The following is a 16,609-nucleotide window of genomic DNA, read 5'->3' on the forward strand; positions in this document are numbered from 1 at the left end:
TGTTGCCGGAGCCATACTGCTAATTTAATAATGAACGGAGCTTTTCCTACTAATTATAATAATAATCACGGCTGCAACATCTTATTATTCCCAAAATAATTTTGTCTTCCAGCAAAACCAATAACAGAATTCTCCTCACATTTTGCAAGATGAAATTCAATGGAGAAAGAATTATTCAACAGTGTTAGAACTCATTGCGCCAGAAGTGTGATTTTTCAACGTTTGTGTTATGATTGTTCAATATCCCTTACTGGTGAAGGGAAATACATGCTCGCCTTTTCAAGGACCGCGCAGCGGCGTGTTTCGATGATAAGGGTGCACGAAAATGACACTCATTTGCTATTTATTCCTCACACGTCTGCAACCATTTCTGTTGCCAACTACATGATTAGAAATTGCTGGATTGCATCGTTTGCTATTTTTACTGCACAATTTGTGAAATGTCGTTCTACAATTTAGATGCTTTTGTTCCGATAAAAGCTCCTGTGAGATGCCGGGGAACGTTTCACTACTTTGAAGGCTTCATATGAATGCAAAGTTGTCGGACGCACAATTATTAAAAATGAGGTTGCCTTTATATATGTAGAAAACACAACAAAGTGCAACAACAGTTCTTAGACGCAAAGGCGTATACTGCCAGTCTGGAATAATAATCCCAAACAATAATCGCTGTGAGAAACAACTATTGGCATGACAGGCCCTTGGCGGTGCGTATTTTGAGTGTCTTTGAGCCAATAGCATTTTGCCCCACCTTAACCATGACTGGTTCGGAGGAGCATTAAGATGGATCAGGGCCGTTTTCTAGCACATTGCACTGTACGTGATCTCATCAGTGTGTGTGTGCTGAGATTTGACGCTGGGTTTTCAGCCTGTGCTGGGCTCTGCGGTGGCGTGAAGTCTGAGACGGGAGAGGGAGAGGTGCTGAGTGGCATGCCGCATTAGCACGGACACACGCTCGGCACCCAAACACACTCTTCTCCTCTCTTGCAGCTCGCGACAAGGTCAATTCCCCTCCTCCCTACCCCGCACACAAAATACCCACCTTCTCCTTTTTCCCGCCCAGTCGGGGCGGGGGGTGCGGAAGGCTGAGTGAAGGCAGAAAAGGGAACAACGACAGAAAGACAAATGCGTGCACCGGCACTGAATGCGTGAGGCGACAAAAAAAAGGGAACCACAACGTGACACAGCGAGTGAAAGCCGGGAAAGCGATCCCAGAGTATTGCGTTTCAGAACAGCGGCAGACTGAGAGAAGAAGATGGCTTCTCCCTCTTCCTCCACCGCCTCCTCCCCGCATGGGGGCGGGACTTCACCAAACCCGCTAGACCGCATTCGCCAGGTGGGTGCAAAATATTGCAAAAGATGACTTTTGGTACTTCGTTTTTATTTTAAATGTATAAAAAGAGAGAACGATCTCCAAACCAGTGTATCGGACTACTATAGAACAGCCCGGCCTCACGTAAGGGCCTCCCACTTGATGTGCTGAGGGAGGCTGACATTCAAGACGTTGCCTTGGTTACTAAAACATTTAGGGCACTCCATCACTAATGTATGGGCAGAAATAAAAGGATTTACAGAAAATGCTGGCTTCAGGTTTAGCCCCAGATGGTTTATGTTTTCCTTTAGCCCTTTAGTGGACGGGAGAAGAGTTGTCGCCAGTCAGTGGCATGAATCTGTAAAGACCGAAGCAGGTGCCGATTTTCACTGGATTCAGGCTGTAACTGTTGACTTCCCTGTTCAAACATACTTACACAGCGTGGAATAATCATTAAAAAAACACAATGTTATTCCTCAGTTCAAATTGTTATTGTTCAGTATTGAGTACCGGTTTCAGAAGATGCTGTAAGAATTTTTTTGGTCTGCGAGAATATTTTTTTAAAAATTTACAAATGACAATTTGTTCTAACTGCAATGTTTGTTTAAAAGATCAGAATTCATGTTCTGAAATTATTTCTGACCCCGTTGACACCTTGTCGGGAACGGGATTAGCAAAGTATAACGTGGGAAAGTGCGAGACTGTTTACTTTGGCAGGAAGGATAGTAAAGTAGAATAATACTCAATATGGAGAGAGACTGCAGAGTGCTGCAGTACAGAAGGATCTTAGTGTCCTTGTACTTGACAGTAATTGGGGAGGTGAATGGGACGTTGGCCTTCATTGGAAGGGGCATGGAGTATACAATAGGGAAATCTTGCTGCAGCTGTACACGTGAGACCACATCTAGTGTAGTGTGTATAGTTTTGTTCTCCGTTCTAAGATATTCTTGCCCGAGAACACTTTAGAGTCAGCTGATTTGTGGGATGAACAAGCTTTATGAAGTAAGACTGAGGTGATGATGTTGAAACACATAAAAGTTGTGAGGGGCTTTGACAGGGTAGATACTGGGCAGATGTTTCTCCTCATGGATGAATTTAAAATTGGGGACACATTTTAAAAATAATGGGTTTCCCATTGAAAACCGAGAGTAGGAGATTAAATTATTTTTCTCACAGCTGATCACCTTTGGAATTCTCTTCCATAGAGCGAACAGTGGATACATAGTCTATATGTTCAAGGCTACGTTGGATTTTTGATTGACAAGGGAGTGTTTGGGATGGGGGTTTGTTGGAAACAGACAGGAAAGTGGACTTAAGGCCATCATCTGATCAGCCATGACCTTTTCCAATGGGACAGCAGACTCAGGGGATCCAATGGCTTATTCCCACCCTTAGCGCGTCCTCCTCATCTTCCCACCCCATTCCGTTTTTCAATGTTAATTTACTTGAGAGCTGGGTGCAAAATGGGAAGATGTTGTGAGGCTTGTGATTTTGATCTGATTCTTTCACCATCTATCCCCCTATTTCCTCTGATGTGTGATTATTTAGCAGAGTGAACATCTGATAGGTGACAGCAAGCGACAGATGCAGTAATGGTTAGATGTTAGATACCCTGGGTGAATCCAGCTATGACGTTCTTGTGTACGACTGATTTCCTCTAGCTCTTTCTTTGCTCCCGCAAATATCACGATAGAAAGTACGTTTCCACTTCGATCCTCGTTCTGCACCGCCCAGCGACCTCGAAAAGTACCGACAAATGCCTCTTCGCCGCAATCTTTCAGTGACTGATACAGTTGCTTGGAGCGACTTTTCTCAGTACGATTGATTATTGTGTCTGGGGTTTGACAGTTTCATGACTGAATCTCGGGTCAGGATCATGACGTAAAAACATCTGATCTCACTTGGTTAAGGATGTGGGCCACTGTTACCAGATGTGATCAGTACAGGATTAAACGGTGTCACAGCTCTGCTTTAAAAACAAAACAAATAAACGTGAAGAGATGCACAATCTTGTTCAGTGCCTTAATTATAACACTTTGAGTCCAAAGATTTGAGTCTCAGGGGTACATAATCTTATATATAATCATGATCCTGATAGCCTTCTGGAATGAGTGTGTCAATTTGTGCTAAAAGTAAGGTAGGGTTTGCGGCCTGGACCCGTGTCCTTGAATAATAAGTGAAAACTGTTAAAGCATTTCTCCTCGGAGATAGCAAAAACTGTACATGCTGGAGTCAGGGACAACGCAGTGTAGAGCTGGAGGAGCACAGCATTTCTCCTATCGCTGTTACAAGTGACAAATGGGAAGAGAGATGCCAGACACTTCGGTCCAGCCCGACACAGTGTAGTACCGTTCCACATAATCGAGTAATTTGTGTTGTTAAAATACAGAAATTTGTGTTCTTCTTCAAAATTACAATTTTGGCACAGATTATTACCTGTTGTATGAATTGGATTCGGTATGGTTGATGAATACTGGAATTTAATGTAGCGCCAGAAGAAATACGAAGAGGTTTCACAGCATTGAAAATAGAAAAATCATCAGACTTAGATGAATATATCTCAGGTTATTCAGGGAAAGAAGGGAGGAAATTGCAGCTCTGACAATCATTTTCCAAATCCATTTTACTACAAGCGGCGCTGGAACGATTGCTGACATTATATTGTTTAAATGGTGAAAGCAGGATACGCTAGTAATTGCAAATCTGTCAACCTAACTTGGGCGGTTGGCAAAGTATTGGAAACAGTTGTAGAGTAGTATTGTGTTAGTTGGTTTAACCAAGGAGAGTCACCAAAGATATGTTATTGGTGGAATGTTTTGAAGAGGTGAAATGAAAGATGGATGAGCCGAATACATTAAAATTGAGCAATGTTTTTGACTGCATAGTTAGTAATGGCAGTTAGAAGCAAAAGCTTTTATTAAAGTTTGTTTTTATGGTAAAGCAAAAGCCTTGTTAAATTATAAAGGGGGGTGGTTTGAGGGATGGTGGTGGTGGTCAAGCTATCTATTCATAACGTAAGTCAACAGCCCAAAATAGTCACAGTCGCAAAATTGTACATCACTGACACTATTATCACCGCCCCTGGGATTGCCTGCTCCACCGGCAGGATCAGTCCAGCAGAGGTTGCAACACAGTGGTATACAGTTAGGCAACAGATGCCTTGGGAGTCCTCAGCGTTGATTCTGAACATCATGAAGTTTCATGGTACTGGGTCAAATAAGGCAAAGAAGCCCCCTTCTGGTTACCACATACCCTCCTGTCTTGCCGGTTGAATCAGTACTCTTCCATGTTGATCAATAGTTAGTGGACATGACAAGGTCAAAAATCACAACACCAGGTTATAGTCCAACAGATTTATTTGAAAACACAAGCTTTCAGAGCCTCAGTCATTCTTCAGGTGTCAGCGAGAGAAGTGGCATCAGACATAGAATTTATAGGCAAAAGATCAAAGGGTCATAGAACTGATGCAGATGCACTGAACAAACCTAAGGTAGCTGTTAAATCTTTAATCAGTTAGAAAGGATTAATATGTAAATCTCAGAATCTCTTTCAAATCACTTACCGAGATAACTAAAAGTATAACTGAAGTGATAGCTCACGTCAGACAATGTATTTTCGGTTTGAGGCCTTGTTTAGAATCTGGCTGTGTTTTAATTTGGAGTTAGACACTGACTGTCCACAAATTGTGTGCTTTTTGAATAAAATAGAATGTATCTGCGATTACAAATCTGCAAATGCAAATTCACCCATAGGGTGTGTGTGTGTGTGTGTGTGTGTGTGTGTGTGTGTGTGTGTGTGTGTGTGTGTGTGTGTGTGTGTGTGTGTGTGTGTGTGTCTGTATCTCACACATTATATTGCAAAACTGTGCAGATGCTACAGCAACAGATGAATGGAGACTCACAACAATCGCCAGACAGGGATGTGCCCTCCCAGTGGCACAACACTTCAGCAGTCAAGGCCATTTGGCCTCGAATCTATAGGTAAATGTGCTCCAAGGCAGACATGAGATACACAACAATGCAGAGTCGCTGAGCAGAGGCTGACAGCCAAGTGTGGTACCCATGAGGACGGCCTTAACCAGGGGTTTGGGCTCATCTCGCACTAGAAGTGACCCCACCACACTATGTACTCTCACGCACACTCACACAGACTCTCTCTCATATACACACTGTCTCTTTCTCCCACACACGCACACACAGGGGTGAATTTGCATTTGCAGATTTGTAATTGCAAATACATTCTATTTTGTTCAAAAGGCACACAATTTGTAGACAGTCAATGTGGCATTTTATAAATTCCTACTTTTTGATTCCAAGTTAATACATAGCCAGATTCTAAACAAGATTCTCACACCAATGCTATACTGTTAAAACTTCTGCTTATCTTGGGACAGTGACTTGAAAGAAATTTTAGAGTATACATATTAACCATTTCCAACTGATTAAAGATTTAACAGCCATCTTAGATTGGTATAATGCATTTGATCTTTTTGTCTATAAATTCAATGTCTGATGCCACTTCTCTCACTGACACTTGAAGAAGGAGTAGGACTCTGAAAGCTTGTGTCTTCGAATAAACCTGTTGGACTATAACTTGGTGTTGTGTGATTAATACTTGGAGGAAGCAGTAAGGGTGGAAAGGACACAATGCCCTTTCATGTTGCAATACACATGGGTGGGGTATTTCAGTGTCTACCACCAAATGATTTGGCAGCAGCACTATTTATCAAGCTAGTCTAGCTGTAAAGGACATTTGTGCTGCAGTGGCTCTGCGGCAGGTGGTGAGGAAACCAACAAAAAGGAAAATTATACTTGACCTCATCCTCACTAATCTGCCTGCCACAGATATGCATCTGTCCATAACAGTGTTGGTAAGAATGACCACTGCATAGTTCTAGAACATAGAACGTAGAACTATACAGTGCAGAACAGGCCCTTCGGCCCTCGATGTTGCGCCGACCTGTGAACTAATCTAAGTCCGTCCTCCTACACTATCCCATCAGTATCCGTATGCTTATTCAAGGACTATTTAAATGCCCCTAATGTGGCTGAGTTAATTACATTGGCAGGCAGGGCGTTCCACGCCCTTACCACTCTCTGAGTAAAGAACCTGCCTCTGACATCTGTCCTAAATCTATCACCCCTCAATTTGTAGCTATGCTCCCTTGTACAAGCTGAAGTCATCATCCTCGGAAAAAGACTCTCACTGTCCACCCTATCTAATCCTCTGATCATCTTGTATGCCTGTATTAAATCCCCTCTTAGCCTCCTTCTCTCCAATGAGAACAGACCCAAGTCCCTCAGCCTTTCTTCACAGGGCCTGCGCTCCAGACCAGGCAACATCCTGGCAAATCTCCTCTGCACCTTTTCCAATGCTTCCACATCCTTCCTGTAATGGGGCGACCAGAACTGCACGCAATATTCCAAATGAGGCTGCACTAGCATTTTGTACAGTTGCAGCATGACATCACGGCTCCGGAACTCAATCCCTCTACCAATAAAACTTAAAACACCGTAAGCCTTCTTAACAGCACGATCAACCTGGGTGGCAACTTTCAGGGATCTGTGTACATGGACACCAAGATCCCTCTGCACATCTACTTCTCATGGAGATAAAGTCCTACCTTTACACTGAAAACATCTTACATTATGTTGTTTTGCACTATTGCCATGCCAAATGGGACAAATTTTGAACAGATCTCGCAACTCATGATTGGGCATCCGTGAGGTGCTTTGGGCCATCAGCAGCAGCAGAATCTTACTTCAGTGCAATCGGCAACCTCATGGCCTGACACATCTCTCTGTCTGCCATTCTCGTCAAGTCAAGTGATCAACCTTGGTTTAATGAAGTGTGCATGCCAGGAGCAGTGTCCAGCTGAGGTGTCAACCTGGTAAAGCTACAAAACAGGATTACCCACATGCCAAGTTGCATAGGCAACAAGTGATGGACAGAGCTAAGCAATTCCACAACCAATGGATTTAATTTCTGCAGTCCTGCACATCCAGTCATGAATGGAGATGGACAGTTAAACAAGTTAATGGTGGAGGAGGCTCCACAAATACCTCCATCCTCAATAATGGAAGAGACCAGCACACCAGTGCAAAAGATAAGATTTAAGCATTTGCAACAAGTGCTGGATAGATGATTTATCTTAGTCTCCTTCAGAGGTCCACAAATAGATGCTAGCCTTCAACTAGTTTGATTCACACTGTGATATCATGAAACAATTGATGGCACTGGATATTGCAATGACTATGGGCCCTGACAACACCATGGCAATAGAACAGAAGACTTACATTCCACAACTTGCTGAACCCCGAGCCAAGCTGTCCTATTACAGTTACAACACAATCATCTGTCTGATCATGTGGAAAATAGCCCAGATATGTCCTGCACACAAAAAGCAGGACAGAGACTTCCAGGCCAATTGCTGCCCCAGCACTCTGCTGTCAATCACAAGTACGTGGTGGAAGGTGCCATGAACAGTGCTTTTAAGCATCACATGCTCAGCAATAACCTCTTTACTAACACCAAGTTTGGGTTCTCCTAGAGCCACTCAGCTCCTGACCTCATTACGGCCTTGGTTCAAACATGGATGGAAGAGCTGACTTCCAACGATGAGGTGAGGGTGACACCGTTGACATCAAGCCTGCATTTTACAGAGTGTGACATTAAGGATCCCTAGCAAAACTAGATTCAATGGGAATCAGGGAGAAATCTCGCCTATGTTTGAAGTAGTACCAGACAGAAAAGAAGATGATTGTGGTTGTTACAGGTCAGTCATCTCAACTGCAGGGCAACTCTGCAGGAGTTCCTCAGGGTAGTGTCCTTGGCTCATCTGTAGCTGCTTCATCATTGACCTTCCCTTAATCATAAAGTCAGAAATGATTGCAAAATGTTCAGTATAACTCACAGCTGCTCAGATGTTGGAGGAGTCCTTGTCCAACTGCAGAAGAACCTGGACAACATCCAAACTTGGGTAACAGGTGGCAAGTAACATTTGTGATACACAAATACCAGGCAGTAACCATCTCCAACGAGAGATGGACTAAGAGACAGCCCCTTGATATTCAACGGTATTGCCATCACTGAATCCCCCACTACATCCTGAACTAGCCACATAAATACAGCAGCAACAAGAGCAGGTATGAGATTTAGAGTACTGCAACAAGTAACTCATTCCTGACACCCCCACAGCCTGTCTACCATCCTCAAGGCAAAAGTCAGGCGTGTGATGAAATAGTTCCCACTTGCCTGGGTGAATGCAGCTTCTTCAATACTTAAGAAGCTTGACACCATCCAGGACAATGCAACCTGCTTAATTGGCATCACATCTACAAACATTCCCTCCACCACTAATGCTTAGTAGGCGCAATGTGGATGATCTGCAAGATTCACTGCACAACTTCACCGAAGATCCTTAAGCACCACCTTCTAAACCCAGGACCACTACCATCTGGAAAGACAAAGGCAGCAGATACATGGGAATATCACCATCTGCATGTTCCCCTCAAAGCCGATCACCATGCTGAGTTGGAAATATAATGCTCTTCCTTCACTGTTGTTGGGTCAAAACTTTGGAATTCTCTCCCTAAAAACATTGTAGGTCTATCAAAGGACACGGATTGCAGCAGTTCAAGAAGGCAGCTGACCACCACCTTCCCAAGGACAACTAGGGATGGGCTATAATTGCTGGCCAAGTCAGTGATGCAAATTTCTATGACTGAAAAAAAGCTCCCAAGATTACTCTAAGGTAACGTCTTTCATAAGAATTCCCTGGTTGGAGAGGTTTTTAGATTAGAAGGAGGTGAGATAAGTTAATGCAGTGCATCTTAGAGACAGCACAGATTGCTGATGCTGTACGTAGGTCATAGAAGGAGTGAATGTTGAAGGTGTGGATGAACTCCAATAAACCAGACTACTTTGTTCTGGACAGTGATGAGTTTCTTGAGCATTCTTGGAGCAGAATTCAAGCATTTTTGGTGTGTTTACTGTATTAATGCATTTTTAGTATGTTTGCCATGCTGATGTGACAGGACATACCTAGGAGTGGTGATAGAGATGACTGGGACAATGTTTTAGTGAGTATGTCTGATCCTTGGTTGGCCTGTAGGACAGTTCCCCTAATTTTGGCATAAGTTCCTGGACAAGAGAGAGAAGGATTTTCTAAGGTTGACTTAATGCTTACCTTTGTTCTTTCTGGTGCCGATGTTAATACTGGCTGGCCCATCTTTTTTTTAAATTTCATATTTCTGTGATGGTTTGATCTACCTAGTGGCTTGCTTAGTCATTTCAGAGGGCACTTTAGGGTAAGGAATGATATGTTAGCCAGACCAGGTAAGGTGCTGACTGATTTCATTCTCTAAATGAATTAAAGAACCTGATTGATTTTTAATATTGTTTGGCAGTTTTACAGTCATAATAACGTATGTTATCTTCTTATTGAAAATGTATTGTATTTTAAAATATGCAGTCGAGGGATTTTTAAAAAAAATTCATTTGTGGGACATGGACATCACTGGCTGGCCAGTATTTATTACCTGCCCCTAGTTGTCCTTGAGAAGGTAGTGGTGAGTTGCCTTCTTGAACCATTGCAGCCTATGTGCTGTAGGTAGACCCACAATACCATTAGAGAGGGAATTTCAGGATTTTGATCCAATAACAGTGAAGGAACAGTAATATGTTTCCAAGTCAGGATGGTATGTGGCTTGGAAGGGAACTTGCAGGTGATGGTGTTTCCATATATCTGCTGCCCTTGTCCTTCTAGATTGGAATGGTAAGGTATTGGAAAATACTATCTAAAGATCTTTGGTGAATTTCTGCAGTGCACCTTGTAGACAGTACACACTGCTGCTACTGAATGTCAGTGATGGAGATCGTGGATGCTTGTAGATGTGGTACAAATCAAGAGGGCTGCTATGTCCTAGATGGTGTCAAGCTGCACCCATCCAGGCAATGGTGAGTCATCCTACTTCTGACTTGTGCCTTGTTGATGGTGGACAGGCTCTGGGGAGTTAGGAGGTGAGTTAATTTTTGCAATGTTCCTAGTCTCTGACCTGCTGCTGTAGCCACTGTGTATATGTGGCGAGTCCAGTTGATTTTATGGCCAATGGTAACCCCCAGGATGTTAATAGCGAGGGATTCAGTGATAGTACTGCCATCAAATGTCAAGGGGCAGTGGTTAGATTGGAGATGGCCATTAGCTAGCATTTGTGTGGTGAAAATGTTACTTCCACTGGTCAGTCAAGCCTGGATATTGTCCATTGTGTTTGATCATGGACTGCTTCAGTCTGGATTATTAGTGCAGTAACACCACTCCTTTTTTGCTATTTCTATTATTTTATTTACATATTTCAACAGTATTTTAATTTTCAATCAATAATTTATGCATCTGAGGTTAATGCTTTACTTAATGTTCCTGCTCAGTATTATTTCCAAATGCAAAATGAAGTGAACGAAATTGCATATCTTTTCTCTAAAAAATAACCTTTGAAGAATCTGTCTGCATGATTTCAGTTTTATTATACCTACAGTGTAATCATTCATTATTATACTTGTGAGGATGGTTAGATTGACAGAAACTATCTGAATCTTTTGGGTGGCGTTTTAACAAAAAAAAAAGGATGAGTTTACTTTTCAACCTTGTCAGCCCCATGACTGCCCAGTTGTTCCTCGATTAAGTAGAGTAACAGACATGATAGTGATCATATTGCATTTGCTGTAAGATCACATGCTGTCTGGAAGTGGAGTCAGGCTACAGGTGCACAGGAATGTGAAGCTACAGTCTGTTCATAGACATGCTGTATGACCATAGGCAGCAGGAACATGGCTTAATTTGTGATTCATAATAATCAAGTTCTAAAACATAGTTTGTTAGGTTGATGCTGTAATGTTTCAGAATTAGCAATTATACCACAAATAATGCCAAGTTAAGATATATAGCTCCTTTAAACAAACTGTTTTCTTTTTGAATTAAATTACTTGTTTGGACAATATTGTACTGTCTGTTAATGCAACCCTAATGTTCCCTAAAAAGAATACAATGTAAAACAAAAGCATGTATCTGTTTCTTTTAAAGTATAACCAAGATAATTTTAAAAGTGAGAATGCAATGATCTTGAATATGCCACACAAGAGACAAATATGGGGAAACAAATTTGTATTGCACTCTTAAAGATTCTCCTAATCATTTTAAAATCTTTCTTGAAGATAACAGCAATGAATACATACTATTCTATGATGCAAATCAATTTAGTTTTTTTAAATGTTTGTTTGCAAAGTGCCAGAGGAAGATAAATTTATGTTTATGAAATTTAGATTATTGTTAGGGAATTTCCAGAATTCTACTAACGTTTTTCTCCAATTGCTGGGATAAGTGCGGTTCCAATAACACTCAAGGTGTTTGACACCAATCAGGAAAGACAACTGCCTGATCGGCATATCGACTTAAACGTTCACTGCGTTCATCACCAATGCACAATGACAGTACAAGATGAACTACAGCAACTCACCAAGGTTCCTTTGATAACTTTTTCAAACCTGCAACTTTGACCACTGAGAAAGACAAAATCAATAGGTGTTTAGGAAAGTTCCTATCTAACCCACACACCTCCTGACTTGGAACTGTGTCACTGTTCCTTCATTATTTTTGGGTCAAATTTCTGGAACCCATTCCTACCAGGACTATGACATATCTACACCACATGGACTGTTGTGGTTCAAGAAGGTAGCTCTGTGCATTTAGGATTGGGTAACAAATGCTGGCCCAGCTGCCCACAACCTGTGAATAAATAAAACAGAGGTTTTTGTACAAGTTACATTTTAACTTCAGAACGAAATGATAATAAAACAATATAGCAGCCCTGTTATTTTGAAGAGTTGCTATCTCAAGCTACCCTTAAAGAAATTCCAACTCATCAAAAACTGTGCATCCAATCCATATCAAGAAAAATTCCTCCCTTCAAATTTTGGAACACTTCATCACCTTCCTGTTCTGATCTACATTCATTTCGAAATGCTTGTTTGTAATTATAAATCCTTCAATATTCTTGCTGCACCTAGTATAGAGTCATAAATCCATACAGCATGGAAACAACCCTTTGGTCCAACCAGTCCATGCCAAACATAATCCCAAACTGAAATAGTCCCACCTGCCTGTTCCTGGCTCATATCCCTCCAAATTTTTCCTATTCATGTATTTATCTTAATGTCTTCCATAGAATCCCTACTGTGTGGAAACAGGCCATTTGCCCCAACAAGTTCACACCAACCCTCTGAAGAGCATCTCACCCAGATCCAACCCCTACCCTCACCCTGTAACTCTGCATTTCCTGTGGCTAATGCATCTAACCTACATATCCTTGAACACGATGGATAATTCAGCATGGCCAATTCACCTAACTTGCACATCTTTGGACTTGAAAGGTCTTTAAACATTGTAACTGTGTCCACATCACCACCTCCTCAGGAAGTTCATTCCACACATCTTCTGTGTAAAAAATTTGCCCCTCATGTCTTTCCTAAATGTCTCTTCTCTCACATTAAAAATCTGGCCCCCAGCCTTGAAATCCCACATCCTCGGGAAAAGACAGCCACCATTAATCTTACCTATACCCATCATGGTTTTATAAAACTCTATAAGGTCACCTCTCAACCGCCTACCCTCCAGTGAAAGAAGTCTCAGCCTATCCAGCCTTTCTTTATAACTTAAACCTTCCATACTCTGCAACGTGTTGGTAAATCTCTTCTGAACCCTCTTTAGCTTAATAATATCCTTCCTGCAATAGGGTGCCAGAACTGCATACAGTACTCCAGAAGAGGCCTCACCAATGTCCTGTACAACCTCAACATGATGCCCTAACCCCTATTCTCAGCCCAAATTCAAGTTCACACCCACTGCCTTTCAGCATTACCCTTCCTTCCTCTCCATTTTGTTATTGGCAGCTGAATTTTCAGTTATCATTGACTGGCACTCACAAAGTCTCTTCTGAATTCTTCCTTATGTCTAAATCCAAAAACATTCTCAGAAAAAAAATCTGAAAACCTACCTGTTCAAAATAAGAGCAGAAATTGCTGGAGAATCTAAGCAGATCATAAGAACATAAGAACTAGGAGCAGGAGTAGGCCATCTGGCCCCTCGAGCCTGCCCCGCCATTTAATAAGATCATGGCTAATCTTTCTGAGACTCAGCTCCACTTACCTGCCCACTCACCATAACCCTTAATTCCTTTACTGTTCAAAAATTTATCTAGCCTTGCCTTAAAAACGTTCAGCGAGGTAGCTTCAACTGCTTCACTGGGCAGGGAATTCCACAGATTCACAACCCTTTGGGTGAAGAAGTTCCTTTTGACCTCAGTCCTACAGGAGGAAGAGGACTGATTTGTAGAGGGAGAAACAGAGTTAATGTTTGAGTCTAGTCTGACTCTTCTTCACTTCCACAGATGCTGCCAGAGCTGCTTGTTTTCTGCAGCATGTTCTGTTTTATTTCAGATTTCCAGCAGCGGCTGTATTTTGCTTTTAATCTATCTGTTCAATCCTGCTTTTACTGATATTTTTCAACCTTTTTTCCAATTCCCTATTAGGTCTCACTGAGTTTCTCCTCCATTAAAGACACTGCACACACGTAATCCATTGGACTGTAATGTTATTTAATTACATGTTGCAATGTTATTTAATTACATGTTGCAAATTTTTATTTTGTTCTAATAAATTGAAAGAACTGAAAAACTTCCCACCTGTATCCTGATCCTATTTTCCAAGCAATTTATGCCAAAGTGACAGATGTATAAGGTTCACTCTTGCACCTGTTATTTAATCATACATGGAGGCACAGATGTTTCCATAATTATTTGACTGTATTTACACAACATTGCTGTCATGATTGATATAAGTACGATAAGTAAGTTTAAATAAAAAAGAGGGGATGGAAGGCTTCCGTAAAAGGCTATCAGGACTGTGGGATCCCTAAAAGGCCACAAGGACTGTGTGACATGCGGTCATAAAAAAAACTATTCATTATTATTTTAAGAATGCTTTATTCAAAGTAAAGTAAGCAGAGAATGCACTGTGCTAATGACGAACAAATTAGCCAAAACACAGGTTAAGTATCACAGAATGGCAACAAGCAGATATCTCAAACAATGTTCTCATATTGATTCATGTCATCAAACCAGCATCCCTGCAGTGAATGAGATAAAATAAGACCCAGGTTATCCAGTGCTCCATTTGTGCACCTGTCAGTAGCTAGTTCAATAGTTTTATTGGAAGAAGTGAGAGCAGCTTCTCTGGTTTCGTGCTGATCAGGAAAAAGGAATGCTATACGCCAATATCTGAATAAGATCAGAAATAGATGGATACTAACATTTAAATAAGATTGAATTATTCAAGTTTTAAAGATTAGTGGATATATTGTTCAAGATAGGATGCAGATTGCGCTGACCAGACCTCAAAGGAAGCAGACTGATAAAAAGATGATAGAAATATGCTGCCTTAAATGGAACTTAATAACAGGCTATAAACGAAAATGGAGTAGTGACCAATGTATACTTTATGAACGAAAGAATGTTAACAGTATTGTTCACCTGGTCAGGCTTTTGATGCTGGAAGTCCAGTCGATGCAATTTCTATATGGTTTAGTAAATGGATACATGATTCTCCTGTTGTTTTTGGCAGGGGCTGCTGAAGTGTAGAAGTTGGTATATGACATCATCATTTGCATCAGGTATTTTACAGTCAACTACTGGTACTCAAAAAGATTATTGTTGGCAGCTCAAGGAAAGGTCCAAAAGTTGGTAGTGAAGCAATTATTGAACATATATCATTATTGACAGACCAGAAAGCATTATCTGTGAGGAGTGGCCAGGATCTTCTGACCACAAAGCTAGGTAGGAAAACAAATTATGAGAATGTCTCAAGTGTCTGCAAAGGTATATCATAGAATTATAGTGGGATGAAAGGAGCCTAATTCAGTCCATCATGTCTGTACCAGTTCTCTGAACATTTTGACTTAGTGTTGGACTCCTACCTTTTCCCCAGAACTCCATGCATTGTTTCTAATTAAACAATCATTTAATGCCCTCTCGAATGTCTGAAACGAACCTGCCTCCACTACACATTCAGGCAGTGCTTTCCAAACCCAGAGTACGGTTTATGAAAGCATTTTTTTCCCACCTCGCATTCATTCATCTTCTTTTGCAAAACATCTTAAACCCGATTCTCAATTCTTTTATGAGTGGGAACAATTTCTCCCTATGACTTTGAAAACTTCAATCTAATCTCCTTGCAGCCTTCTCCTCTCCATGGAAAACAGCCCTAACCTCCTCAATCTATCATCATAACTGAAGTTTCTCATCTCTGGAAACCATTCCAGTGAACATTTTCTGCACTCTATCCAATGTATTCACATTCTTCCAAAAGATGGTGCCCAGAATTATGCTCATTACTTCAGCTCAGGTCTAACCATTGGTTTTACACTGGAGAGATATATCTATGAAAGAGCAGAATCGGGCAGGTGAACTATAAAATGAGAAAATGTGAAGTTGTCCATAGTAAAACCAAATATTATGTAAATGAAAAAACTTCCACATGAGGGCCCCAGTCTTCAACCAGTTCAGGCACAGTGGTTAGCACTGCTGCCTCACAGCACCAGGGATCAGGTTTGATTCCACCGTCAGGCAATTTTCCGTGTGAATAGACAATAGACAATAGGCGCTGGAGTAGGCCATTCGGCCCTTTGAGCCAGCACCACCATTCACTATGATCATGGTTGATCATCCACAATCAGTATCCTGTTCCTGCCTTATCCCCATAACCCTCGATTCCACTATCTTTAAGAGCTCTATCTATCTCTTTCTTGAAACTATCCAGAGAGTTGGCCTCCACTGCCTTCTGGGGCAGAGCATTCCATATATCCACCACTCTCTGGGTGAAGAAGTTTTTCCTCAACTCTGTTCTAAATGGCCTACCCCTTATTTTTAAACTGCGTCCTCTGGTTCTGGACTCGCCCATCAGCGGAAACATGCTTCCTGCCTCCAGAGTGTCCAATCCCTTAATAAACTTATATGCCTCAATCAGATCCCCTCTCATTCTCCTAAACTCGTGTATACAAGGCCAGTCGCTCCAATCTTTCAACATATGATAGTCCCGCCATTTCAGGAATTGACCTCATGAACCTACGCTGCACTCCCTCAATAGCAAGAATGTCCTTCCTCAAATTTGGAGACCAAAACTGCACACAATACTCCAGGTGTGGTCTCACCAGGGCCCTGTACAGCTGCAGAATGACCTCTTTGCTCCTAT

General features: G+C 41.6%; 1 protein-coding gene across 5 annotated transcripts in view; it reads left to right on the plus strand.

Moving 5' to 3' along the window:
* The first annotated feature begins 767 nt into the window (after positions 1 to 767).
* ank2b (ankyrin 2b, neuronal) overlaps positions 768 to 16,609 on the plus strand; it is a 794,414-nt gene continuing 778,572 nt past the window's right edge. For all 5 annotated transcript variants that reach the window (XM_059645900.1, XM_059645896.1, XM_059645912.1 and 2 more), the window contains exon 1: positions 768 to 1,336. In XM_059645900.1, the coding sequence (XP_059501883.1) occupies positions 1,256 to 1,336 (81 nt within the window). In that variant the 5' untranslated portion in view covers positions 768 to 1,255. The remainder of the gene's footprint in view (positions 1,337 to 16,609) is intronic.

Source organism: Stegostoma tigrinum, chromosome 1 (genome assembly GCF_030684315.1).
Source record: "Stegostoma tigrinum isolate sSteTig4 chromosome 1, sSteTig4.hap1, whole genome shotgun sequence".
In the NCBI taxonomy this organism is placed as follows: Eukaryota; Metazoa; Chordata; class Chondrichthyes; order Orectolobiformes; family Stegostomatidae; genus Stegostoma; species Stegostoma tigrinum.